Source organism: Grammomys surdaster, unplaced genomic scaffold (genome assembly GCF_004785775.1).
Source record: "Grammomys surdaster isolate TR1022 unplaced genomic scaffold, NIH_TR_1.0 125276, whole genome shotgun sequence".
NCBI classification, from domain to species: Eukaryota; Metazoa; Chordata; class Mammalia; order Rodentia; family Muridae; genus Grammomys; species Grammomys surdaster.
In genome coordinates, this window is record NW_021620156.1 from 701,607 (window position 1) to 718,952 (window position 17,346).

At 34.2% G+C, this 17,346-nt stretch overlaps 1 protein-coding gene across 1 annotated transcript; it reads left to right on the forward strand.

Moving 5' to 3' along the window:
- The first annotated feature begins 15,445 nt into the window (after positions 1–15,445).
- On the forward strand, positions 15,446–16,481 carry LOC114637345 (vomeronasal type-1 receptor 4-like). Its single transcript, XM_028785576.1, has one exon. The coding sequence runs from the start codon at positions 15,546–15,548 to the stop codon at positions 16,479–16,481; it is 936 nt and encodes a 311-aa protein (XP_028641409.1). The 5' UTR covers positions 15,446–15,545.
- The last annotated feature ends 865 nt before the right edge of the window (positions 16,482–17,346 follow it).

A 17,346-nucleotide genomic window follows, 5' to 3' on the forward strand; every position in this document is an offset into this window, starting at 1 on the left:
ATAGTGAGAAAGAACTTTTATCAAATTTCACAAAAACTCATACATGATGCAATATGTATGCTTGAGTCAGATTGTGGGAGGGAGTCACAGCAAAATTGCTTTGTGTGGTGAACACTTATCAAATGACAATACAATGAAAAAGATTATTCTATATACAGGACATTGTATATAAGAAACAAAACACAAAATGATATTCAAATGATGAGTAAACAGGGAAAGAATGTCTACTGTTCTTATTAGATTCACTGTTTGTCATCACTATACAGTAGCATAGATGCAATGGAAAAACATTAGAGATATCAGCTCTTATTAAGGATGAGAATAATGTAGGTATCTCAGAAACTGTTGATAGCTTTCCCGTAAATGAAAATATTTATCAAGAATAGGTATGGACACATCTGTCAAAAATCTTACTTTTGTGATGATTTTCTTCAAAGACAAAATTCACAAGGTATAAACAAGCAGTCATTGCTAATGAGAGATATACCCACTTGTTCATTTCTACTGCACTGACTCAGATGATACACAGTGAGATTCTTAGTAACAATACAAATGGAATAGCAAACCATTCGCAAAACTAAAATGCATCGAAAACATCCCAGGAAAATTTAAGTTTTTACATTATAATTTAATTTATATAAAACAGAGCCCATGATAATTGAATCTCCTAAAGAATGAAATAGAAAATGAACCTATGTCCTCATAATCACACACAAATGCATAACACGTAAGAAAAAACTATTGATTTAATGACAAACAATGTTAATAAATACAGTTGTCAACATCTTATTTATATATTGGGATGTAGAGTAGTACAGGTAATATCTCACACTAAGAATTATCCAGATCAAGCCTAGCTGTTTCTAACCTCATACTACTACCACATATGAATTCCTATAATTCCTACCCACAGGCAATCTTTTATTTATTGATGGGAGTGCTGTAGAAAAACATGAGTTCCATTTTTAATTATAGTGAACTTTTTAAAATTTCCTATCACTGAATCAGAATGCAAATCGTTTGATGGGTTGCTTAAAAGTGATGCACAAGAAGTAGTTAGTCTTTTTAAAGTGAACAGTATGGAGGCACCAAATGAAATCATGCAGCTAATAAAAACAAATAACAAGACTTACAAATATTAATGATCTGCATAATATGAATTTATTATGATGCTCCTGAATTTTTGTTACACTTGGGTAAGAAACTTTGTGTGTTCCTTCAAATAATTAAGTCTTGCAAAGAACAATTGACAGAATGTAAAGTGTCTTACAGAAAGGACTTGCAAACAAAGCATCCATGGGAGCTCCTTAAATTCAACCCACCTGGAATAATTCTCTTGCTGAGGCAGCTGGAAATACTCAGGGAATTGTATCCAAAGTTTTATCTTCGTTAGCAAATCTGTGAAAATAGAAAGACTAATTGTGCTGGACAGTGGTGACACATGCCTTTAACCCCAGCACTTGGGAGGCAAAGGCAGGTGGATTTCTGAGTTTGAGGCCAGCCTTGTCTACAGAGTAAGTTCCAGGTCAACCAGGACTACACAGAGAAATCCTGTCTTGAAAAACCAAAAAAAAAAAAAAAGGAGTAATTTTAATTACTGAAAGATACTTCAATCTAAAAACTGCTATGAGATTGGAAACACCTTAAAATCAATAATTTGTAAGTAGAATTCAAGCAATATTGAATAATAATAATAATAATAATGACCCTCATTCAATAAAGAGAAAGACTAAATGATTAGTGAAGACAATATATATGATTTAATTTTTATTCTGAATTCTTAAGTCATTCTGCCATTATGTAATGACTGGCTTTTTTTAAAAGCCAAAGAATAATTTTAAAGGAACACAAAGTGTGGTTATATTTACATTAACTTAAACAAAGAGTTCACAATGTAGAGTACTTGCTAGCAGGTTATTTTGTTAAAAGTCTCCCTAAATTTAATTGAAAACTTCAAAGAGAAGTATCAATAATCGATGTATAGGTAAGGTTATTCTATACCATCTGAAAAATCTAAGAGAACACATGCAAATGTTCATTTAAATACAAAACATAGTCTGGGGAATCCAGGATCTGTACTCTACTCCACTGGGGCGTGGGTCTTTGGGGACCTGAAACAACCCAGGACAACCAGATAAAATACCAAGGCCTTAATTTCCAGCTTCGTGGCTCCATGAAAGCCTAGACATTATGAAGTCTGCCCTGTCCACTCTGCCTCCATCATCTCATACACATCTCTACCAGCAATCCAGTATCACTCTACTTCTCAACTTTCTGTCCCACAGCTCTGCTTGACTCCCTGGAGATGCCTGCAAGCCAGGACAACTGGAGGCCTGCTTCCTTTAGGCACTATCAGCATTAATTTTAGTCCCAGAGGACTGCTATAACAAGGGACTACCAGGTCAGCCAACATCTGAGAAAACCACATGGGTAAACGTAAGCAAAATTAAAAATCATTGTCCTACTTCAGCAAGTTCTGGATATACTAACACACCTGATGAGAGACACATGGACATTAAGTCTCATCTTATGAAGATGATACATGCTTTTAAACAGGAAATAAATAAATCCCTTCTAGAAGTACAAGAAAATACAACGAAACAGGTGAAAGTCTTTAAAAAGGAAATAAACAAATATAAAAAATTACAGGAAACATATAATCAAATGGTGACAGATATAAAGAAAGCTGTTCAATACATAAAGATGGAAATAGAAGTTTAAAGGTAATACAAACTGAGCCAGTCCTGTGAGATGGAAAACCTAGAAAGGGGAACAAAAATGAGAGACATAATATCACTAACAGAAAACAAAAGATGGAATAGAGAATCTCAAGGATAGAAAATACACTGGAAGAAATTTATACATTAGTCAAAGAAAATATGAAAGTTAAACTGTTGCTAACATTAAATGTGCAGAAAATTTAGAACACTATGAAAATACCTAAACAAAGAACAATAGGAATAGAAGAAGAAGACTCCCAACTCAAAAACAAGAAAATATCTTCAACAAAAATCATAGAGAAAAAATTTTACTAACCTAAAGAAAGAGGTGTCTATAAATGTACAAGAAGCTAATAGAACACACCTGAAAAGCTTCAGATTAAAAAGAAGCAATCACACCCAAGATTAGATGGCAAAAATAATCAAACTCAGAGCTTGACTTATTGGTTGTATGTTTGTAAAAGAATATAAATAGATCTGTAATTATCATCTTGCACAAAATACAAGTTCGCAGACCTGAACATAAAACCAGATACAGTAAATATAGTAGAAGAGAAAGTGGGAAATAATGTTGAACACATTAGTACAGGAGACAAATTTCCGAGAACACCAAAGGCTCAGGTTTCAAAATAAACAATTGTTAAATGAGACTTCTTGAAAATGAACATCTTATGTACAGTAAAGGACGCTGTCAGAAGTACAAAATGGTAGCGTAGAGATTCAGAAAATTTCTTTAACAATCCTAGATTGGACTCAGTGCAAATATGCTGAATTTATAATCTACTCAAAAAGTTAGACAACAACAAACCAAATAAGCCAATTAAAAAATGGCATACAATGATAAACAGAGAATTGTCAACAGATGAATCTTGAATGGCTGAGAAGCATTTAAAAAAATGTTAAATGTCATTAGTCAGCAAGGAAATGCTAAGAAAACCCTGAAGTTCTATCTTAAACCCATTATAAATGCTGAGATAATTAATAATAAAATAATAATAATAATAGTAATAATAATAATAATACTCAAGCAACAGAACATGCTGGCTAGGAATTGCAGCATGGCAAACACTCTTCCATTGCTGGTGGGAGTGATAACTTATAAACCACTTTGGAAAGCAATCCAGTGGTTTCTCAGAAAATTGAAAATAGTTCTACCTTGAGGCCAAGCTATAGCACCTTTGGGCATATAACCAAAAGATGACCCACTACAATAAAATAAAATAAATACATATATGCATTGTATGTACTGACTTAGAAGTATATGTAAGCCATAAAGTACAGGATTAACAAGCATCACTCCATGAGAACAAAAGATAATCAAGAAGAAAGGGCCAAGAAAAATGTTTCAAGCTCACTTAGAAGAGGGAGTAAAACAATCATGGGTGGCAGAAAGAGGGAGGGAAATGGGTGAGAAAAGGATAGGAAGTTCCAGGATCAGGTGTTGGGAGAAGCAGGAGAACTGGCCAGAGCACTGAGAAAATGCATGGAAAAAGATGGCTGATGAGTGGCAATGTGGAGGACATCTCAATGATGTGCCAGATGCACAGAATGAGAGAGGACCCAGAGAATCTATAGAAGTGATATTAGGTGAGACCACTAACAGTGGATATATGGAACTGGAAGTGGCCAATTCCCATAGCCAGGAAGAACTCCGAATAGAGTGATAAGAACACCAACGCACCCACAAAATTTTAGACACAAAACTGTTCCTATCTACAAGAAATTCAGGGACAAAGATCCAGGGGAGAACCAGACAGTGACCAAATTTGAGACTCAACCGATGTGCAAGAAACAATCCCTGACACTATGAATTGTAGTCAGGAGCTGAGAATAACTGTCCTCTAAGACATTTCCCCCAGCAGCTGACTGAAACAGATACAGTACACAACACACAACCCAACATGGTACATAACTCATGGATCTCCTTGGAGAGTGAAGGGGAGGAGTGAGGGATGCAAAGAGCAAAAGAATTCCACAAGACCCTGGAGGCTTTCAGAGAATGAAGCACCAACCAAATAGCAAACACAGATTTGACCTATAGCCTTAGCACACATGTAGCAAAATGTGCAGCTCGGTCTTCATGTGTGACCACAAGCAAGTGGAGTGTGGTCTGTCTCAAAATCTGTTGCCTGTCTGTGGATCTTTTTTTGCTAACTGAACTGCCTTGCCTGGCCTCAGTGGGAGAAGAGGTGCTTGCCCTGCAGAAACTTGATGTGACAGAAACTTGATGTAGGGGGACACTTAAGGGGCTTCTTCCTCTCAGAGGGGAAGGAGGGAGGGAGGAGGTTGGTTCTGGGTGAGGGGAAACCTGGAGGAGGGGAGCATTGATTGGAATATACAGTGAACAAATGAATTAATAAATAAGTATAAAAGGTAATTCGGTGCAGTTTGGTGACTTGAGACATGAAAACATATACTGGGTACTTGCAAAGAAAATCAAATAATTTTATGCTGAATAACTATTTTAGCTACATTTTGAAATATTGACTTCACATTCACTATAATTCCATACTATCCTAAAATGGTGTGCATCATGTAAAAATAAAGATTTCTTATACAATGTCAATCAACAAAACATACCTATGCCTCATTTGAATTTGATAGGTTAAGATAAACCCAATATTTTTTACATCAAAATACTTTTATGATTTCATGATAAAATCAGGATGATGTATCTATAATAAAGAATAGTATAATATTGACTTTTTTCTTTTTTATTGGATATTTTATTTATTTACAGTTCAGATGTTATCCCTTTTCCCTACTTCCCTTCATTAGAAACCTCCTATCCCATCTCCCCTCCTCCTTTTCGGTTTTATAACAATTTAATTACATGGAAGTATTAAGGTCAGATCTAGGTGGAGGAACTAGCAATAAAATAGATGCAAATAGTCAAGAAACAAGCAAGGCTTTAAACAAAGTCCTGTATCACTTCCATGATCACTGTTTCTAAGGGCTTATCAGGATGACTTAAATATCTCAGGCTACTTACCTGTCCTAGGCCAAAGTCAGTTTCATACCTGAAGCCTACTTCTTTCTTCCAACCTAAAATTTAGATTCCTGCCTGAAATTACTTCTTTTTTCTAGCCTAATCTCAGATTCCTGCCTAAAGCCCATTTCTTTGACCTTGGCCAATTTCAGATTCCTATCAAGCAGCCTCCAAACAATACTGATTTTATGAACCTTGTTCACAACAAATAATCAGGTATGAAACAAGAAAACTAATCTGTGAATTAACACTGTGGCATAGATCATTATTGAGATGAACAGGAGCTTAATTGCTAAAGTGTTGTATCACAGTTGAAAAATCTATATTCGATCTCTAGAACTCACATAAAATAAGTAACTAGTGTGTTATCATGTGATCTTTCAAACTTACTTTTAAATTTAGTTTAATTATAAAATAATTATATAATTTTCCTCTTCATTCTTTCTCCACAGCCTCTCATTTACTCTTCCTTACTCAATGTTACATCATGACCCTCTTTTTCAGTAATTGATTTTACATAAATAAATATATGCACACATACATTTAATATATATTTATATACAAATATATGTAGTCACACAGTCAGATATATATAGGCATATATGTGTGGGTGCATATTTCCTAATATGTAAATGTAATATATATAGTGCTACCTGTACCATGTTATCAGCATTGACTAATTAGTGCAGAAATCCACATCAAATTGTAATGCAGATTTTGGAGCCCAGTTCTTACTAAAATGGCTACACATCAATGTTTGCACATAAGGCTCACTGACCACAGAGAAAAGAAAGAGGTATGATTATAAGCACAAGTGTAAATGATAATTTCCTATGAGGCTGTTGCTTTTAGGAATGTTAGAAGGTATATTATGGGAATTTGGTTAAACTTAAAAATTAACTGCCCAAGGATACATCCTGGGAGAGACACATTCCTTAGCCAGAGGACACTTTCCAGATTAACACTCAGAGGAGGAAGGGAGAAGCTGATTAACATTCATCAGACCACAGTGGAAGGAACCCACCTGCAGGTGAGAAAGGCCCAGAGCATGTAGACACATTCCACAGAACAGACAATGCTTGCCACTTACAGACAAGGGAGGTCCTTGCCACCTCATTCCCGAAAGACCACATTGTTCTGCCAATAATATTGTGCCTAGTCACTGTTTCTCTAGTCCACCCCTTAAACTATATAAAAACTGCTCTTAGCTTCAACTTGGGGTTCTTCTTGCAGACCTGTGAGAGAACCCCAGTGCACTGGTTATTATTATCATTAAACCTCATGTTTTTGCAGCGAATCCTCTGTCTGTGTGTGTTTCTGTGAGAGCATGTCCCCTGGTTTGGATCTTAGAGTCCAACAATACCATACAGCATTGCCAATATGACTGTGTAAACATGAACAGAATAGGAATGACAATAGATATGCTATTGTCATTCACTTTTGTCACAACACTAAATGGAGAGTCAGACACAAAAAATTACTTGTGATTACTGAAAAGCCCACATAGGATAATTAAAGTAACAGGTAATTGGGAGATCATGCCCCAAAAAACAAAACAGATGAATTTTGTCGGAAGAAGACCAACTGAATAAGCCTCTGAATAAGCCATCACAGTCAAAGGAGAATATATCTAAACTTACAGAAAATCTACCCATAAATACAGACACACAAACAAAACATATTATTATATTAGCAATTTCAAATTAAAGGGTTCTATTTATAAATCTATAGGTTTAGTCAAACTTTTTACTAATAAAGTTTGCAAGGGTCATTTAACTACAAGACATAAACAGAATCTGAAACCATGAAAAAATATATTAACTGTATAGATTTAAACAAAGTAAAAATGTGTGCTGTGAACAGAGTGTAATGATCAACCTTTACCTGCAATGACCAAAACTATAGGTACAAACAACGCCAACCATGAAAGCTTGAAAACCTAATCTTAATGATATAGGGACAGACGAATGTCACTTAACAAGTGGCAATGACATAATGAACATCATGTTCATTCTAGATGAAAATTAGATGAACATTGTACAAAACTGCCCATGACAATGTCCTCTTCAAACTTCAAACAGGAAAACAGCCTCTGAATTTAGAACAGCACTGATTCCTAGATCCTTTCCCATTCATACATGTTAGTGTGCATACAAACAGGTTTCTACTATAGAAGCTGATTTAGGTTCTAGATTTTTGTTCAAGAATTTAATTATTATAATTTCATTTTAATTTTTCTTAAGCACTAGAAGCTTTTCTACCAGAGTCTATGATATCCATAGTTAAAAATTCATGCAAGATTCAGGTTAAATATAGAAACATGACTGAAATAATTACTATCATTTCTGAACAACTTTGAAGTCAGACTCAATATACCACTGGGATGATTCACCAATAGTCAACATCAGACAAGATTTTATCACACACTATTAGAAACTTCATGGATTAGCACCAGGTCAGAGACATTTTCCCCTTTAGCAAATCTTCTTATAATCCTAAAAATTTTCTGTTTCCTTAGCTGACACTTTTCTGCACCAGAAAATCTTTTCCATATTTCCACACTTCGTAGACCTCTCTTATTTTTCTGCTTACCAAATTCCGTGCCAATTGCACACCTCACTCTTTTCTTCAGCAGAACCTTCAGCTCAGTGTCCAAATCATGCCATGACTGTCAGCAGTGTAGGTGAGAAAGGGAGAGAAACTCAGAGATAAAGGCTCATAGCTCTCTCGTGTCAGCTCCCTCGGAATAGTAAACTTCATCTCACTTGAACTGACAATGACAACACTTACTTTGGAAGCCAGTAACTTTTCTGAGACTTTCTTATAGCTTCTAATTATGAAACCTGAATTACGTGTGTGTGAGTGTCTCAAAAGAGACAAAGCCTTTGGAGAGTCTCTTTGGATTCCATTGTCACTTAAGGATTCCACAGAGAGAAAGCTCTGTGAACATCAGGTTTGGATGTGTTAAAAGACTTGTAAGTAAGCTGGTGTGTCTAATTGGACCCTAACCTTGTTTGGGTTCATCAGATCCCACACCTGTTGTATTTTAGAGCACTAATATGGATCAAAGAAGAGTCAGGAAGGAATTCAGAAATAGCTAATGAAGTATTAGTAAAATATTCTGTCATACTCTACTGGAAACTATTGCCTACTTCATACAACATATTGAAAGTTAACTAGAATTGCAGATACTTAAACATGCTAGGAAAAGTTACAAATATCACCCCAAAAGTTACAAAATGTCTAAAAACATTTCTATTCCTCTAAACTTTACATATATTGCCAGGGGATACCCAGCAGGGGACCCCTACCCACTCAAAGGAGAAACATAGGAATATGAGAGGAAGGATTGTGGGAGGGGGTGACTGGGAGGGGGAAGTAAGCAGAATTTAAAGTCAATAAATAACAAATAAAATAAAACAAATTTACACACACACATGCACACAGACACACATACACACACACATAATCAGTATTCACTAAATGTCACATGACCCATTGTTTCTTTCTTAATCTAAACATGGAATAAATACTTGAGAAAACTTTTCTTTTGAAGAAAGAAGTTTCCTTATGAAGAAAACAATGAATATTCATAGTTCAGCAATTAGTGAATAAATTTAAAATCTAAAAGTTTGTTGGATACAGCCTCTACACATTAAGCACCCTGATGTTGAAAGGTTGAAGCTAATAGATAATCAGTGATGTAGGATCTGAAAAACAATGACTTCTTCATTCTTTCAGCCCTGGGTTCTCAGATCTCGCAGAGATTTCACAATTTACTAGAGTAACTTGCAAATAGAAAATGTTATGTATAGTTCCAGCTCATTATAGGAAAGTTATCTTAATTAACATGAGCCAAAGAACAAAGATGATGAGGCATAATTCTGAAAAATTATTATGTATATTGTCAAAGATTGTTGTCCTAGTAAAATTGTCCTGTCAATAAATTATCTCTTAGAAAAGAATGTGTTGCACACTTTGTCTCCATATTCACTCCCATGATTATTTTGTTACTCCTGAGAAGGACCAAATCATCCATACTTTGGTCTTCCGTCTTCTTGAGCTTCATGTGGTCTGTGAGTAGTATCTTGGGTATTGTAAGCTTTTGGGCTAATATCCACTTATCAGTGAGTGCATATAATGTGTATTCTTTAGTATTGGGTTGCCTCATTCAGGATGATATTTTCTAGTTCTATTCATTTGTCTTAGAATTTTATGAATTTATTGTTTTTAATAGTTGAGTAATATTCCATTGTGTAAATGTACCACATTTTCTGTATCCATTTCTCTGTTGAAGGACATCTGGGTTCTTTCCAGCTTCTGGGTATTACAAACGAGTCTGCTTTGAACATAGTGGAGAATTTGTCCTTGTTATATGTTGCAGCATCAAACCAACAAAACCAATTGCTGGCCCTTTGTAAAAAAATCAACAACAAAAATAGACTTTTAGCCAAAGTATGTAAGGGACACAGAGACAGTATGCAAATTAACATAATCAAAAATTAAAAAAAGAAAGATAACAACAGAAAATGAGGAAATTTTTTAAAAATCATCCCAACCTACTATAAATGCCTGGAAAATCTACATGACAACAGTGTTTTCTACAAAGATACCAGATATCAAAATTAAATCAAGATCAGGATAACTATCTAAGCAGTCAAATAATCCCAAAGGAAATAGTGCAGAATTCTATCAGACCTTTAAAGAAGAGTTAGTATCAATACTCCACCAAATATTCCATGAACTAGAAACAGAAGTAACAATACCTAACTCATTCTATGAAGCCACAGTTACTCTAATACCCAAAAAACACAAAGACACAAGGAGAACTTCAGACCAATTTTGCATATGAATATTGATGCAAAAATATTCAATGAAATTTTCACTATCTGAACCAAGAATACATCAAAACCGTTGTTCATCATGATCAAGTAGGCTTCATCCTAGCAATTCAGGGATGATCCAATATGCAAAATTCCATTAACCTAATTCCAACAACATGATACACTATGTAAAGAAACTCAAGGAAAAAAATGCCACATAATCATCTCATTGGATGCTGAAAAAGGCTTAGACAAAATACAGCATTACTTGATACTAAAAGTCTTGGTGACATTGGTAAATCATGAAGTGACCAAGCCCGCTCAGTCAGTCAACAGGTTACCCAGCACAGAAATAAGGATTAAAAGAAAAGAGATGATTAGACAATATTGCAGCATGACCCCAGCCAGTTCTGAGGTTGGAGGCAGATTTATTCCCCCCTCCCTCCCACCCTCCCACCCCCCTCCGCTTTTCTTTTAAACCATTTTAATTACATACAAGTATTTAGGTCAGTTCTAGGTTGAGAACAAGCATTACAATAGATACAAATAGTCAAGGAACAAACAAGGCAATAGACAAAGTCTCATGATCAGTGTTTCAAAGGGCTCATCAGGATGACAAAAACATCTGAGCCTACTTCCCTGTCCTAGTACAAAGTCATATTCATGCCTGAAGCCTACTTCTTTGTTCTAGCCTAAGTCTTGGATTCCAGACTGAAATTACATCTCTGTTTTAGCCTAAAATTAGATTCCTGCCTGAACTTACTTTCTTGTCATGGACCAATGTCAGATTCCTGCCTAAAGCCCATTTCCTTGTCTTTGGACAATGTCAGATTCCTGCCAAGTGGCCCCAAAAGCTCTCCACAAAGGCACATCCCTAAACATAATAAAAGCAATATACAGCAAACCAACAGCCAACATCAAACTAAATAGAGAACAATTTGAAGCAATCCCACTAAAATCTGGGACAAGACAAAGCTTCCTACTCACTCCCAATCTTCAATATAGCATTCAAAGTTCTAGCCAGAGCAACTAGACAACAAAAGGAGATCACAAAAATACAAATTGAAAAGAAAGAAGTCAAGATATTACTATTTGTTGATGATGTGATAGTATACATAACAGACTCTAAAATTTTTATCAGATAATTCCTACAGCTGATAAACAACTTTAGCAAATTGGCTGGATATAATGTTAACTGGAAAAAACCTGTAGTCTTCCTCTACTGGAAGAAAAAATGATCTGAGAAGGAAATTAGAGAAATGACACCCTTCATAATAGCCATAAAAAACATAACATACTTTGGTATGACTGTAACCAAGCTAGAAAAGATCTGTATGACAAAATTTCAAGTCTCTGGGGAAAGAAATAAAGAAGATCTCAGAAGATGTAAAGATCTCCCATGCTCATGGATCAGCAGGGTTAACATAGTGAAAATGTCATCTTACCAAAAGCAATCTGCATTTTCAAACATGTTGTCTTCTGAGACACCCACAAGAGAAAATAAATGAGCTTTGGTGATTATCAACAGGAAAAATAGAAAAGTTATTGACTCCCAAAGCAAAGGCTGTCATTGTCAGTGCAGGTGAGATGAAATTTATCGTTCTGAGGGAGTTAAGTTAATGGAGTTATGAACCTTTATCTCATGGTTTCTGTTACTCTTTCAATTACATTGCTGAAGGTCATGCCAGGATCTGGACACTAAGAGGTAGCTTCTGCCAAGGAGAGTGAAGTGTGCAATTTGTACCGACCTGGTAAGTAGAAAAAATGAGGAAGGTCTGGTAAGTGCTTATGTCTGAAGAAGGGATTCTAGGGTGAAAATACCCACAGACAAATTTTGGATAAGGAACAGGGAACATTCTAGGTTATATGCAGATTTGCTAAACAGAAAAGTATCCCTGAACTGTTGCTAATCCATGATATGTGATAACATCATGTCTGGTACAATTTGTGAATCATTCAGGTGATATATTGTATCTGATGGTAAATTGCTTAGTGATCATAAAAATTATATAATTTATATATTATATGAATCATATTTTCATATTTTTATGAATCATATATAAAATTTAAAGTATGATAATCATAGATGCTGGGAGAAAAGCTTCATGTTTTAAAAAACAATTAGAATAAACTGATAATAACCTAATTCTTGAACAAAACTCTAGAATTTGTAACAGCTTCTATAGTTAAAACTCTGTTTATAGGGAGAATTCACACGTATGACAATGACGTTCTAAATGTCAAGGCTATTTTCCTCTTTGAAGTTGGTGACACATACTGACGGGAAAATGACGTAATGGTAATTTTTTACAGTCTTCATCTAGAATGAATATTATGTTTATTGTGTCATGGCCCCTTGTTTGGTGATACTCGGTTGTTCCTACATTAAGATTATGTTTCCAAATTTTCATAGATGTGGTTTGGTGATGGCAGGCAAAGGGTTAACTATAGAACTATGTCCACAACACATACTCTTTATATTGTTTAAATTTATACAATGAATATATTTTTCAGGTTTTCACATTCTGTTTGTGTAATTTATCTTTAAATGACCTTCACAGACTTTATTACTAAAATGTTTAAATAAACAGGTTGATAAATTGCTAGTTTGACAATGTAGAAATGAACTTAATAATGCATTAAAAGGTTATAAAATCAAAAAGGAGGAGGAGGATCCGATAGAGGATAATGAAATAAATGTAAATGAATAAAATATCCAATAAAAAACAAATAGAATCCTTTCATTTCAAATTACTAATATATTAATAGCTTTTTGTGTATCTGTTTTTATGTGTAAGGTTCTCTGTAAGTTTAGATGCAGTCTCCAACAACTGCTAGTTCATTCAGAAGACCATCTTAGTTGGCCTTCCTTAGACAAAATACACTTGTTTTGTTTTTGAGAAACAGTTTCCCAATGGCCTGTTACTCTAATTATACTATGTATGCTGTTTAGTGATCACAAGTAAATTCTTGTGTTTGAATCTCCAGTGTTTTGAATAAAAATGAATTACAGTATCATGTCCACTGTCATTACTATTCTGTTCATTTTTACACAGTCATATTGGCAATGATTTATGAGTATACCTTCTGATGCTCCAAGGAAACACAACCTCAACTCAAATTATCATTTTCTCTGGCTCTTACAAACGTACTTTTTCTTTTCTAAATGGTCTGTGAGCCTTTTGTGCAAGCACTGACTTGTTGATATCTCAGTAAGAACTGGACTCTGAAATCTACATTCAATTTGATGTGGTTTTCTGTACCAACTGATCAATGCTGATCACATAGTACAGGTAGCATTAAACAGATTGTATTTATGTAATAATAAATATATACACATATATATGTCTAAATTATGTCAATATGTTCATATAAATATATTTATATATAAATGTATGTTGCATATACATATGTTTATTTATATGATATTGTTATATATCACATCACTTATGGAAAAAATGGGTCTTGGTATACCTATGAGCAAAGAGTAGTAAGAGAGAGGCTTTGGAATAAGGAAAAGGAATGAAAAATGGTATAATTATGTTATAATAAAAAAACTACATTATAAATAAATTTTAAAGATTACATGACAGCACACTATTTATTTTATGTGACTTCTAGAGATTAAATATATATTTACCAACTATGATGTAAGCACCTTAACAGCTAAAGATTCTGATCATCACAATAATGATCTAAACCCTAGATCAATTTCATATAATAGATTTTTATGAAAATAATATTATTCTAATCTTCATTTCATCTGTAAATCATGAAATTATTTTGATATAACAAGTATTTGATCAATCTTAACCTCTCAAATTTAAATGAGACAGATATTTTCTGTTGATCAGACTGTATAAATAAACTTTATTTTATGTGATCCAAGTAGTTTAGGATACAATGGAAATAAACTGAGTATCATTTGAATATTTTAAAATGTATCTGAACACAAGATTATATGACTTGTGGGCAATCAACCAGTTCATGTTCCCATTTCTCAAGTCACCAAACTGACTCAAGCTACCTTTCGAATTCAGGCAATCACAAAATTTTCTCTCAGACTTTATAGAGTGAAAAGATTTTAGCTATACAATGATTATTGTTACGCCTCATTGTAGTTTTCAATTAATTTGAAATCTACAAATTTGAAAACCTTTTCAATTAAATTTGAAAGATATATTAAGTATGTACTCTTCATTGAGATTTCTTAATCTAAGTTGATGTGGAAAATGTAACCACACTTTCTGTTTCTGTAAGAAAAGAAATCTGTGTTTGTTTGTTTGTTTGTTTTAATACAATGACATGTACCTGTAAATTGCATATTTTCACTGTATTGTTATTTGGTAATTGTTCACCTCTTAGGATAGTTTTGCTAGAGTTCTCTTCAACAGTCTGACTCCAAATGAGCAAGCATGAATGTATCATTATGTATGAGAGTTTGTAAAATTTAATCAGAACTCTTTCACAGTGTAACATGTTCTAATTTTTAATGTGAACTTATGGCTACAGTCCTCTACCACTTATGATAAGCAGTTTCTCATGGAGTATATATGCATTCTGTAGAATAAGTAGAACTTTATGGCTTCAGTGCAATATTTGGACTGTATGGATTTCTTTCATGTTGAAAATGATTAGTAAAATGTACTTCCTTCTAATATGACTTGGAAGCAGTACAGTGTTGATTTTGGGGGTGAGCATTCATTCCACTAGAATACACTAACCATTGCTTCTCACAAGGTGGAGTACCATTATTCTTAATACTTACATTTCTATGTGATGTAGTGGAACATATGTTGATAAATATGACAACTATTAGATTTCAATTTTTTCCATAAAAATTATTAATAATGATAAAATATTTTATTTGGAACAGATTATTGTTCTGTGTGTTGTACAGAATGGCCTTGAAAATAGAAACTCTAGTGATTCTTAAACACACACATTCCAACTTAGAAAACTTCAATACTTGACTTGACACAGAGGTGTGATTATTGCCATAACTTAAAAAAAATGCAGAATGACACAATGAATTTTGGAAACATGGCAATAGGAATTGTACTCTCACTTCAGAGTGCACTTGGTATTCTGGGAAACTTCTCTCTTCTTTTCTACTATTTAATCCTTTATAACAAAGAAGGCACATTAAAGGTCGTAGATATAATACTTATACATGTGTTCACATCCAACTCCTTGATTATTTTCTCCCAAGGACTTCCAAAGATATTTGCAGTTTTTGGATGGAACAAGTTATTCAATGATGTTGGGTGTAAACTAATTATGTATGTTCGAAGAGTTTCCAGGACTATGTCAATCAGTGTGACCTGTCTCTTGAGTGTCTTTCAGGCAATCACCATCAACACCAGGAATTCCTGCTGGAAGGGATTTAAAGTGCAAATTGAAAAGTTTCTGAGCCTGTTCATTTCTCTCTGCTGGATCCTGTTCATCCTAGTAAATATGCTTTTACCCGTATATACATCAACCAATAGAAATAGCAAAAATGAAACACAAAAAAGAGATATTGAACTCTGCCACTCTGTAGGCCGTGACAAAATAGTAGATTTAATGTATATAGCATTTTGTGTGTTTCCTGAAGTCCTGTTTTCTTTGCTCATAGTATGTTCCAGTACCACTATGATTGTCATACTTTATGCGCACAAGAAGAGGGTTCAACACATCCTCCACAATCATGCTTCCACCAAAACATCTGCTGAAAACAGAGCCACACAGATCATTCTGATCTTGGTTTTCACCTTTCTAACATTTTATACTCTCTCTTCTATTTTACAAGGCTATCTTGCACTTTCACATGATCCCAGTTGGTGGATAATGAATATCACAGCCATCACTTCTATATGTTTTCCTACTATCGGCCCATTTGTGATTAGTCATGATTTCACTGTTTCCAGATACTGCTTTAAGTGTATAAGAAATATAAAACTTCCATAATCTTGTAATAAATCTGAAATAGTATTTTTAAATGATGAATATCTAATCTTGTTAACTTGTGCTATTTAAAATATCAGTGTAATGATGAAATAATATAGGAGAGGATCATATCCACTTAATAAACATTTTGCAGTAGAATAATACTATGTTCTCTTATAACTTATGACCTGGACAACCCCGGATTATTAGGCAAATTAACTGCACAGTATAAACTACATTTCATTTAGTAGGCCCACTATTTTCTTATAATGTGGTTATTCACTGTTGTTTTGTTTTTCACACCATTGCTTAAATGAGGCTCCTTGTCAAGACAATTTTTTGTCATTGTTGTCCTCAAGGTTTATAATTGGGTTCTTTGCTTCCTCTAGAAGAGGGTATTATGACTACCAGTACAATGAAAACTAATAAAAAGTAATAAATGGAACTCCTTGCATTCCTCATGTTCTATGACTCTAGTATTTTCTAGTTATATATGTCTACATAGTTATTTTGTGACATCATGCACAAGACTTGTGCAAGTTGAAGCCAGACTATATTCCAACACAAGTGGATACAGAAGATAGGCATAAATTTCCATCACTACTTGAACTTCTTATAGCATTGGAAAGCTGGTAATAAAGAAAGAGATTTCTCTTTCGGAAATGGTGTGACTATTTATTAGGTGGAAAACATTCAGTGGTGGGAAGTACAGACAGGAGTACATGGGCAAGAGGAAATAAACTTTATGCAATTTAAAGTAAAATAATTTGAAGATCAGGGCAGATCTCAGTGAATGTTAGAAAAAGGTTGACTTTTAACAAGGTAATAAACACACACATTCTCTCTCTCTCTCTCTCTCTCTCTCTCTCTCTCTCTCTCTCTCTCT